The sequence below is a fragment of the Choristoneura fumiferana genome, chromosome 14 (assembly GCF_025370935.1).
Source record: "Choristoneura fumiferana chromosome 14, NRCan_CFum_1, whole genome shotgun sequence".
Lineage (NCBI taxonomy): Eukaryota > Metazoa > Arthropoda > Insecta > Lepidoptera > Tortricidae > Choristoneura > Choristoneura fumiferana.
This window is the reverse complement of record NC_133485.1, coordinates 4,378,701-4,391,331: the sequence shown is the minus strand read 5'-3', so window position 1 is coordinate 4,391,331 and position 12,631 is coordinate 4,378,701. Positions and strand designations below refer to the sequence as shown.

At 37.8% G+C, this 12,631-nt stretch overlaps 2 protein-coding genes across 2 annotated transcripts in view; both read right to left on the bottom strand.

Annotated features, from left to right (window-relative positions):
* ND-15 (NADH dehydrogenase (ubiquinone) 15 kDa subunit) overlaps positions 1-12,631 on the bottom strand; it is a 110,861-nt gene that overhangs the window by 55,116 nt on the left and 43,114 nt on the right. The window lies entirely within an intron of this gene.
* LOC141434688 (uncharacterized) lies at positions 3,612-12,410 on the bottom strand. Its single transcript, XM_074097122.1, has 14 exons — positions 12,151-12,410; positions 11,359-11,523; positions 10,218-10,547; positions 9,598-9,751; positions 8,751-8,911; positions 8,558-8,675; positions 8,303-8,424; positions 8,076-8,190; positions 7,171-7,353; positions 6,629-6,878; positions 6,165-6,377; positions 5,611-5,750; positions 4,595-4,822; positions 3,612-4,037 (listed from the first exon to the last, which is right to left on the bottom strand). The coding sequence occupies exons 1-14, from the start codon at positions 12,408-12,410 to the stop codon at positions 3,657-3,659; spliced, it is 2,820 nt and encodes a 939-aa protein (XP_073953223.1). The 3' UTR covers positions 3,612-3,656.

The window sequence follows — 12,631 nt, the reverse complement described above, 5'->3', positions numbered from 1 at the left end:
AGAATGGCAGGGCTTGAACCATATTTCCCGCGCGGGCCCGTGTCACACACACAATTGGGAGTCTTTGCAGGTGTGTAGCGTAGGTTTCCTCCAGCGTAAAGCTCATGGTAAGTAAATTTAAAATGTAATTTCGCACATAAAATGCATGCACGCAAGCATGGAAGCCACTCGCGCATACTCGACTCGTACGCACACAACACACACAGACAGACACATCACACATACGTACACATAATACACACTCACACACACACACACACACACACACACACACACACACACACACACACACACACACACACACACACACCTACGCTCTGCGAATTCCTTGTTGTTCGCGTCCGACCGAGGTCTGTCTAGGGCCCAGTCTGAAAATCAGCGCTGGACCTCGATGTCTAGCAAATGCTGAAACCGGGACTCATTGTCACACAGCATAATTTAAGTTCCATTTTTTACAATTTATAAACATTTTTATTATTTTCTGTTTTACTTTTTTTGGTGGCAATAAAGATTTTTTGAATTTGAATTTGAAATTCCGAAAAACTTATAGGTGTAGGTGTGTGACCATCGACCCTCCGCTTGAGAGGCCATATGGATCAAACAAAATAAATTAGGCTTTTACGACATTCATACCACTATGTAATTTAAATACATACCTTGGCAAAACGATACTTCAGACATAGTCTTTCTTAAGTATGAGAATACTGTGATGGTTAGCGAGAAAGCACTTGCTCATAATCATTATAATACTTTTTCGGCCGTAACAAAAACATACGGCGGAACAAATCGAAAGTGTTTTATTTCATAACGTCAACTGATCCACTTGTTTCTGGTCAAATGGGCAACACGTAATGCATAGCCCACCATTAACACGTACAGAAAAAAACGTTTCACAATATCTCTTTTATATGGAAATTTAGAAATGATAACCTTCAACTTGTTTTTTGATACTTTTTTTGTTTAGCTATTTTTTTCTGGCTCTTACATTCAGCAGTTTTGTCTATTTTCTTCCTTATGATAAGGTGGCACTGTGGTAGATGCTCTACATCACAAAAATAACTTGATTCCAAACCTTAGCACCTCCGTGTTGATTCCATAGGTTAGGTAGGTACTATTAAATTATCCTCATCGAGCCTATTTTACTCGCCCCAATGCTGAACACGGCTTTCTTTACAATGAGAGCGTATTACTATGTAGATTTAGTTAGTTAGTGGGATTCTGGAACTCATCAATCATTAAATTTCAGTGTCATTCATTCACTGCAATGAAAAAAGTACTTGGTATATAGATTTCAAGTTACGGGACGGGGGAAACTTGCGAATTCGAAATTCCGACTCTTTGCATAAGAGCCGGGTCAAATAATATACCTACAGACCTACTTTGAACATATTTTGAAATAGGGAAATCCTCCACAATACATAGTCATGTTTGACGCCTATTTCGTACCGTTGAATAAGCCATTTGCTACGTTTTATGAGGTTTACCAGCCATTGCACGTGTCTATAGCCCGTGAAATGTTTCCGGAAAATCCGGAAGAAATGTTTGGAAACTAGTTTCTTGAGTTAGTTGATAATTCCGATCTGATCTGACCTTTTGGAGGGAAGTACCTAACCTACATGCATAAGTACCTAACCTACATGCATACTATGTAGGTTAGGTACTACATCAAAATTGGGTAATGTTGTGAATTATTAAGTTGCTGTTATACCTATCACTTAAAGTTAAGTTGTTTTCCTAAATAATGCATTTACGAGTATGTATGTATATGAAGTTTTGAAACAAATTTAACTCTAAAAAGCAGGATTACTCATTCATTAATAAACGGTTCGTGTCGATATAATAATTTTAGGAAGGATGACATAATGACAAAATAGCGCTTTAAATAATAGTACATTACTGTAGAGGCCGGGAAGTAGAGGGGTTGCCGGCCAAGCAGATATAGACGGCTGAGCGTAGCGAGGCCGGATAGGGATGCGAGGCTGGCAACCAAAACATTACATGAAATAAAATAAAATAAAAAACAAGAAATGAAGCTGGCGGGACGCTAGTCTGGTCGCCCTGTTGTGTGGTTGCTGGCGGCAGGCGGCTGCGGGCGGTGTTGCTGGGCGTGGGCCGCGTGCGTGTCGCAGAGCGCGCGTTGAAACAAAAGATGGTCGCATTGCCGGCCAGCGGCCTGCAAGGTTGTATGAAATCTCTTTGCAGGCCGCTAGAGTGACCGCGCGCGGGTAGGCGAGTCACAGCGCCTGCAGCGCGATACTTCTCAGCCTATTATTTGTAACACAACGTCAATATTTCATGTCATGTTTGAGAAAAAGCTACTTACACTTTGATTTTGAGTCTTCATTTAATTATTTGATGAAAACCTTCGTTTATATTTTCCTTGATTGTGAGTGCATTACCCAGGACACCCTACTGATAGTTGAAGGTACATCGAGGTAATATGAGAGAAGTACAAAAGAGTTTCCTAAAATGCATAATATTTTGTCGCCATGTTCACTATCTTGATTTCAGATAATTTATTCACTTTTTCCTGAAATATTTGTTTCTTACATTCCTGTAGGTATTCATTAACCTGTGATTATAAAACCGACTCAGCTTTGCTTGCCTTTAAAGTGCGATCTCGCATATAAATGACCAGTGTTTCCATCAATACAGTCTGATAAATATATAATATCTATTGTCATGGCTTTCCATACTCATTTTTATTCATAGCAAGTTGCCCCTGCGCATACTGGTATGGGTTGGGAGTACTTAGCTATAATTTCTCTCGTCCTTTGGAAAGTACGAGGCATGGAAAGTGGTTCCGTGATATTTTGGGCAATCGATAGAAGTAGAAAGTTAATTAGTATTTTAATATATGGGGCGTGTTACTGTGATAGAAATAAAATAATTATTTTAAAATCAGCTTATATTTAATGTAAGATAGTAACATAACTTCCACTGCTGCTGCTGATGTATGAAAACTTACTATGGTCATAGGTAAGTAGTAAGTAGTACTTTTCGTCAAGTAGATAATTCAGTAGTCATCAATAAAGTTCAGTAATGTTAGCATTGAAAAAAAAATGAAAATTATCGTAATATTGTATGAATAACTACCATTTAAGTTCCTATTAATAATGAATTTATTGAATATTTAAGTTACACTAAATTAGGTAACCGACATAAAAAAGATGAAATGTTTGATAAAAAAGAGCTAAAATCTAAGAATATACTTGAAGTTGTAGAGCTGTTATTTAACTTCCTACAATTGGTAACAACTAATGTAATTCGATACAAGTACAAAATGCTGAAGTAGCAATAACACATAAGCACAGCTAAATATATAATGATTACTTGCACTCTTACACCTAAATCACGTAAAAGTAGAAAGTATAATTTCATTAGGAACATTACGTTAAGTTACCCAATCAACGCTGGGAGGTAAATCATTGTAACTTGTATCCGGTGTGGTTAAATCTATGTTGTTTTGTATTTTTATTGTATTTTAAATACAACAAAGATCAATCAAAGTTAAATAAATAACAAATATTTTTTCAAAGGGTATTGCGGAAGCGATTTTGTATAGAAGATTAAATTGATGGTAATGATTTATAGTATTTAGTCAGTAGTTTTAAAGCCACTTTATAATTTGTAAATAATAATAATAATCCATTCAGTTAATTTTGGATATCCGAATCTTCTAAAAGCTCTTTTACAATAATTAAGATCTTATGTTTCACATCAATTAAACCATCTTCTACCACAAGATGCTTTTTTAACATTAATAAAGTTTTACAAATTAAGCTCTGCTTGAACATCCGACTTCTCTTCTCTTCTCTTGCCTTCTTTATCGTGATCTTTAGGAGAGATATCCAAGTAATCGTAAAAGTGAGGAATTCGTCAGTTATGTTTTGTGTTAGTTGGAAACATATCAAAGTTTGAGTCCACGGCTGGGACGTGAGTGTGGCCACAAGTTTGGGATCATTTTTGAAAATTATAGCGTGCTTAAATATAGCGCTCAAAGTTTTCCAGCCAGCTGAAGATTGGCTTTTTGATTCCTGTAAATCGTTAAATTAAGCATAAATTTACTTTGTTGAATAAATTTGCATTGGAGTAAATTAAAAGTTTAATTTTAATTTTTGCTAAGCACTTCCTTGTCCGTTTCCGCATTAAGTAAATATTTATTACAGCACGGTATCCAAGAATAGTTATAAGTGTAGTTTGATGCAAACGCATTAGGTAATTAAATGAAAAATGTTTATAAAAAAAGAAATGGGAAATAGGAAAGGAAAATATTGAACCTTTATAAAATTATTTTTGCTGTCCATTTATCTGTCTGTCAATGGAATCGTCGGTACGCGAGTGCGAATCACTCACTTGTTAACAAACAAACATTTCCCTACAAAAATAAATAAATAAAAGCAATGCTACTTAGATACCATGCTGATTCCTCTAAACATACCAACATGATAACAATTTTGAGTGCGGTTTGGAACATTTCAAGGAGCTCTTTATAAAATTTGGGAATATACTTATATCTTATAATTATTGCTTTATAAATTAAATTTTATATACTCTTATAATGAACCAAATTACATTATACTGCTGTACTCACCCTACAACATAGCATTTGAATCCTCAACATCAGTGCCCTCAATGCGTTGCATTGCTGCGTCTCCGAAGGCGAAACCTCTAGACTGTAAGTCAGAACCAGCGGTGTGTTTGGCCCCGAGTTGAGAACCATATACACGAGCTGGAGGAGGGACGCTCCACGTTCGGACGTACTGTCTTCTCGAAGGGACTTGGTTATCAGGTGGGTTTGGATTTGTAGAATGCATTTAGGCTGAAATAGTATTGGAATTAAGTAGACTCTTGGGTAAAAAATGGGTTGTAACGTCACTGCTTAGTAAAAAGTGTATGTGGGTGTGACGTCACACGGAAACCAGCTATATTCATAATTATTCGATTAACTGACAAGTTTTTTTTTAAGTATTATCTTAAAACGTAACAACGGACTAATAATATATTTTTAGGAATTTAGACTACCTATTGTACGAGTAAATACGAACCAATTTAAAAAGGATTATGTACGAGTAGGATACATGTTATAGTCGCATGTTATAGCGACCAGCAATGTCGCTCAGAAATCTTTTTAACCATAAAAAATATTAGCTCATAAAGGAGAGCTAAAAATAAAATTCTCCGTGTCAATCAGCAGCAAACGCGCATTTGTAATGCTAATATAAGTTGTTTTGTGTTGCTCTAAAAGGAACACACTAATTTATCTACGAGTACTCTATCATTGCTCAGAGACAGCACGATTTCTAATAAATATTATACCCGCAATAATTAATCTAACATAACAGGCCTAGGTACAGCTTCCGTTACAAGTTGGTTAAAACCAGGGATACTAAATAATCATCATCATCATCATACCAGCCGTAGGAAGTCCACCGTTGGCACTGTTGAAAATAAACTTCCCTATAGAACTCCAGTTGCTTCGGTTGGTGCGGCCTGCATCCACCATGAACATGCAGCTTTAACCAGGTTATTCAACCATCTCGTAGGTGACACTACGCTGCGCTTACACAATAATATAAAATGGTAAAATTAAACAAAAAAAAATCTTACTTGGTAGTTGTTCTTCGTGTAATAGTGCACTATATAGGATAGCAGTTGGAGAGCTATGCACATCACACGGTTATCAAGGCTGTTAGACGCAAAAAGCACGCTCGGGAGGAAACCAGGGCGGTTCATGTACGTTAACAATACTGTGAAATATTAGCTTCATGTTATGACTGATGGTACAAGTCGTATGTCTTTTTTAAGCATCAATCAGAAATAATAGTAAATTAAAGACTCGACACTTTTTGAGGCACGATTTGGTGTTCTTTTTTACCCTTTCCACCCTCACTTAACCGTTGGGAGTCTACCACAGTTCAGCTTTCGAAGAACTTTTTGCCATGCACGCGGTGAAACTTTGGAATCAACTTAAAGCGTCAATAATTTCCGACAATTTAGGGATCTTCAAAAACGAGTCCAGTTCTTTCGTCAAAAAAGCCGGAAACGTACCCGAAATTCTAATACCTACTACATATGTTACGGGCGTCCATGGGCAACGGTGATTGCTTTCCATCAGGCGACCAACCTGCACATTTTCTCGTATTTTATATTGAAAAACTCACCTCGATTATCATTCTGATTATTAGCCAGCCCCAATAAATACAAGCATAATTTGAGACACGCGTACTCGAAGTCGTATCGAGATTTGGTTTCCATCTCGTTATTTTTGGTAAACACTGCCGTCGTGAGCACTGCCAGTTTGAGGCAGAGGTTTTGTTCTAATTCTACTGGGACTAGCATGAAAGATAGCTCCAGTAAGTAGCATATGTTGGTCTCTGAAATTGACAATTTCGTATGCAGGCGAATAACATTGAATATGGGGTCAAGCACAGTAAACTTGAGAGACATAAATATACGTTAGAGTGAGCGCCATGTCATGTACGTTTATTATCCTTCGGTTCGGTATGGATCAACATGTAGAGTCCGCAGCAATATGTTTTGATTTAAACCTTGCATTTGGCGCATGACTACTTAAATGTGGCAAGTAGGTGTGAGTAGTGTGGAGGTAAGTTTCCTATAAACTTACCAATTTCATTATTATTGGCTATCAAAGCTTTAGACAGAACCCCTGGTAGCATTGGCCAGATAATTAGTCCGAAATCTTCTCTTGAATCCTCGTCAGTTTCTTCCAAGCAAGAGTAGAGGGATTTGACGCAGTTTTGAAGGACTGTGGGCTCCTTGCTTTGTATGAGAATGTTGAGGAGAAGTTCCCAAACGATGGGCTCGGAGGTTAGTTCTGAAGGTACTGAGTCTTCCGTTTTGAACCATTCGGACAGCTAAAAAAACGATGTCCTGTATATTTGTTATTCTGACGATATTTTTAATTTCTATTACTAGTCATAGGTACTTTTTTTGGCTGAATGTACTGTTTCTTGACTTTACTTGCATTTTGTCATTCAACATACACCTATGTATGTATAAATTCCAACTTAATTCGACAACCGAAAGGGAGTTAAATTCGTCTTCCAAGATTACACCCACAGCACGGCCTGATTTTAAATGGCAGGCAGACAAAAACACAAACAAACAAACATTGCAGGCAATTTTTAAATGTAGCGCCGAACTTACCACATGTACTCTGACTTGATTAGGGATCCTTTGGGAAGTGAAAGCCCATAACAAGAGAGCTGGGTTGTGCGTGTAATAGACTGAGGGTTCCGGGTGTAACATTCCGACTAGGCGGTCTGTAGCCTTCTCGAGGTACACTCTCTCGTCCAGAGAGGCGAGGGATCCACTGGATATTGTGGACATCTGAGAGAAATGATGGTCATTGATTCCCCTATTATTGAAGTTTTACCCATATCTATGTATTTACTATCTCGTCCTTGCTTACTACTAAGCATTACGCAATTAGTAAAACGCAGGTATTACTAAGACTAGCTTGTTTATACTTAGGCAGGTACATTGTAGGTACCAATAACCAATTATTTTTTTTGGCGATTTATCTAAAATTGGGGCCATATTGACCATACAAGTTGAGTTTTGATATTTTTATGGAAATAACTAATATTTGGCAGGTGGTAGGACCTTGAGCAGGGTCCGCCCGGATTGCTACCACCATCTTGCTCGCTAATCCTGCCGTGAAGCAGCAGTGCTTGCACTGTTTGTGTTTCGGCGTGGAGAGTAAGACAGCCGGTGAAATTACTGGCATTTGAGGTATCCCATCTTAGGCCTCTAGGTTGGCAACGCATCTGCAATCCCCCTGGTGTTGCAGGTGTCTATGGGCGGTGGTGATCTCTTACCATCAGGAGACCCACTCGTGCCATCGTCCCAGTTGAATAAAAAAATTTCCATCCGATATTGCAAACTGCCCAAACGCTTTAAAAACAAATTTGTTCAAATATGAGTACTAAGTTTATTCGTTGTCAAACTACTTTTTTAAATTCCCCCGCTGTTCAAATATGAGTACACTTCCATTTTACGATGTTTAATATTAAATAATAAATAAATTGTGTTCTTATAGGAAAACTAACAGCAAATACCAGCCAAAGTGCTTTTACTATGTAGCTGGGTGGATTAAAAGATTTAGACAGCCGTAGGATGTGTTCCACTAAATATGGAAGCAGAGGGGCTGTTGCTTCTTCCGGGCTGAAAAAAAATGGCCACAAAATTTTACTCAAGGAACTCGATTCATGTAAATCTTATAAGTTATAAGTAAGAAATAGTCATTATTGATTTTAATGTAATAATTTGGGTGTACTTCTCTGAAGATTGGCAATAAAAGTAAATGTAAACGAGGAGGCTGTAAGGCTGGCTCTTTTGTAGTTGGTTTCCAATGCTGTGAGGCTTTTCTATTCCAAATTGCAACTCGATGAGACCCATCTGTAATTTTTGTAAAAGGAGTTACCTAACCGGTAAAGTCGTATATAAATAAGTTGCGATATCGTCTAATGAGTAGTTACAGCGATAACTTTGTGGACGACGTTCGTTTAAAAAATCACAAAACAGATCTTACGTGTATGTCTCTAGCACAGCTGCTATCAGATGAGTCTACATCTAAATATTTGTCAGCTAAGCCTTTTAGCATTTCTCCTAGAACTAATGTGCTCATTTTGCGTATGGTTGTGTCGTTTCTGCAATCAAATTATATTACACATTTTATAATTTAATGACTCTACGTAAATAAACATTTGTTGTAGTATTAGTACCTCGCGATCTGCACTTGAGGAAGCATGGCCAAGTATCCACTTGAGAACAGGACATCGCAAAAGTCAGGCAGCTGGTCTGATGCTGCGTTACCGTAAAAGAAATCCAAGAGAAACTTTAAGAACACTTCGTATTCTTCTGTGGCAATTTGTTTTTGATTGTCCTGAAATGCAACATAAGATACCCTTCTATTTTGCTGTAAATTTTGAGATGGTTATCAGCTAGAATGCATGAATGAGTGCAATTTTGCGCAATCCCCCTTAATTAAAACCCCCTTAAACTTTTAAAACGCGCACGAAGGGTTCCGTACCATTATCTATCTATACGACAACATTAGACATTAGCAAAAAAACACGTTTGTTGTATGGGAGCCCCCCTTAAATATTTATTTTATTTTCATTTAATTATTTATTTCTAAAGTGAATATACAGCTAAATATTCTATGAACATTTCAAGCGTCTACCTGTTGCCGTTATTAATATCGAGCAAAAACGGCAAAAAAACACGTTTGATGTATGGGAGCCCCCGTTAAACATTTATTTTATTCTGTTTTAAGTAATTTTTGTTATAGCGGCCACAGTTAGGTATACATAATCTGTGAAAGTTTCAACTGTCTAACTATCACGGTTCTTGAGATACAGCCTGGTGTCAGACGGACGGACGGAGACGGACGGTTGGACGGACAGCGAAGTAATAGTTATAGGGTTTCCGTTTTTACCCTTTGGGTACGGAACCCTAAAAATGGCGAGCTACCAAACAAGGGTGGCAGTAGCATGCGTGCAGAATTCAGGATATTTGCCCTGCAAGTAAGACACAATATGGGCTAAGTATTAAATAAAATCTGCTTACCTTAGTAAAGACGACCAATTCTAACATAACGCGGTGTATGGAACCATCTAGAGCGCGGGCGCATTGCTTCAGCGAGTCCACTTCTTGATCGTCCGCAAGTATCGACTGAACGAAGTCTGTAGTTTGTCTGCCGTTGCTCAACAGTTTTGAGAGTCTGAAAAACTCAGGGTTAAAAGATGTCGTCAAAGATTTTACAGTGAATTCTTAGAAGAGGAATCGTCATGCGTTGGTAGCTATAAGCGGGTATACCTTGCTTGCTGCCTTATACGAAATGCGATAATGCCGTACGAAAGGGTATCGAGTTACTGTTAACCATCCCCTACCTAGGTAGATAGTCCCTAACCTCAATAGGAGGGAGGGATGTATTACTTATGTGCAACTCTTGTGTTTCTACGATTTAGAACTGGCAATCTAGTTCCATTTTAAATATTTAAATAAAAAGCAGCGAACGAACACAAGAGAGTCTAGATTAGACCAATTGTATCTCAGCAGCCAAAGTAAAAGGTACAAATAAACCAAAAATAAACGCATATACGTCCAATACAATTTTATTTATTAAAACACCAAGTATTATATTACAGTACCCTACAATTAATTAGAATGTTGTAATTTATCCTCACCTCAAAACATCGACTCCAAGCTGACACGTGACCGCAAAAAACATCCCACAAATCTCCCTGTCCTCCACCAGCATAGAATGGTTCAGGGCTCCAACTAGCAGCTCAAACCAGACACTTAAGACTTTTACCAAGCCAGCCGCCGTATGGCTGGTAACGGCCAGGTCTTCTGGTTGGTAGGAGACCAGCGCGTGGAGGACTAAAGAGCTGGTTAGGATGATGCGAGGGTTCGTGTTGATGCGGGGCGCAAGGGAGATTAGGCAGGCGATTATTTGGTCGACGCTGAATGCACTTTGGTGGGAGAGGGCCGCGATAGCCTCGTGTTCTGCTACACTGGAGATTTATTGTTGTCATAATATGGTACCTATAGTTATCTATCGATAATCATAACGATTTTAAAGAAGTGTACTGTCTTATTTGTGGACATCGCCGACGATTAACTAGGTACCATCTAGGTAGGTAGGTCTTTGGTTAGGTATAGGTAGCTCGCTACACAGGAAAGCAGGAATGCACAAACTTATAGGACCAGGGGCCACTCTGATAGATTATGAGCTAAAGGTTGGCCGCAGCAAAAAAATTAGGTTACTGAAATTCATAATTTCGCTATTTCTATTAGGTCGCTGGCGGACCGCACGTCGGAGGGCTGCAGGCAGCAGCTGCTCGCGGGCCACGGTCTGTGCATCCCTGCAGTAAAGAGAAGAAAATAAAGCGGAAACATTTTTTTTTGGAAATATTTAAGCATTTTTCATCCGATTTCTGCTTTTTGTTGTGGATATACCGGGTGGGCCCTGTAACAGGAGCAAAAAATTAAGACACAGGTTCTGCTACTCAAATGGAACTGCTTTAGTTCTGCAACTTCCAAAATTAAGTACCTAATTTTATCATTATGTTTATTCCAAACAAATTAAATGGTATTTTCAATGTACGGCATCCAATTAGCCTAAATGACATCGCCTGTCACGTAACAAAATGACGGATTTCCCAATACATTGCTTGGCTAAATAAACTTTAAACTATAATAAAAATCATAATACAATTTATTTTCAAAAGTTGTAGAACTAAATTAGCTCAAGATGAAGAATAGAAGCTGTGGTTTAATTTTTTGCTCCTGTTACAGGGCCCACCTTGTAGTTCGTGTTCGTACCCGTTTAACAAATCGCAGAGGAAGTGTAGGCTAACATCGACGGCGGCGCCGGCGCCGGCCGCGTGGTGCGCCAGTGCGCGTAACGCCGCCGTCGCGCACTGCGCCGCGTGCGCCTCTGCAAAAAAGCGCGCACACCACAGCAGCCGCGCACATTGCGTTATGGACCTATGAACGGGGTAGAGTGCTTTTAAAATTTATGCTATAAATCAGTTGTCGAAACGGAAAAACTATACGAAGAGGTACCTTATATATGACTACTATGACTAGTAAGCAGGTTTGAAATTCAAAATTAGACAGAGAAAGAAATACTAGCATTTGACATCACGCGCAAGTAGTAGATAAATTAAATACGTTTCAAAAAGTGATAGAAATAAAGTGATAGATTTTTTAAAGAATCACTATAATCTACCTAACATAGGTAATTTTTTATAATAATAGGTATATATTTTATGTAAGATATGTGGCCATTCAGAAGCTGTCGTATAGGTATGAGCCACCATGAAATCTTTTCAAAGGAAAAGTCATTACGATTTTCCATGATAATTAATACAAAAATAATTTCTCACATATAGTTTTACAAGTGAATTAATGCGATATCACCATGACATTTACTGTGAAATGGTTCCATGGTGGCTCATGAATTAAAGTCATCGGCCATACGTAAGCATTTACGTCTACAATAAATTTATTTTGAAAAAAATCTTGAGTACCTATTTAATTAAGTGGCATAGCGAAGTTCTTCTCGTAACTATTAAACGTTAATTATATAAACAATCGTAATTATGTATTTACCTAAATAAATTTAAATCCAAGTTCGAAGTAGCTTCACAAAGAAATACGGTTATATCATTGTCCAGCAAATAATCCACCAGACGACGTCTCTGAGTTGTACCTTGGTTGTAACGATTTATTACTTCGATCAAATATCCACAAGCCTTTTCTTGCGCAGACGTATCTCTAGATGTCAATAAACGTTTTATATCTGAAAGAGCATTTTGTCTGGAACTTGGATTATAAGTCTTATTAAAATTTAAATTTACTAAACTGTGCATCGTTGTGATAGTGAATACACGTTCGAAATTAACGGAAAAGAGAAAACTTTTTAAAAGTTCCCGCTAACATAAAAAAAAATATGTGTCTGTCCTACGTTTAAAATCATAATGCCACTAAGACAACCTGCTGGTAAATTTCATACCGTTAGTATTTAAAAATGTTACAGAAATTAAATATCTGTTAGCGTGCTATATTAAAATAAAACTTATAACATTTATTT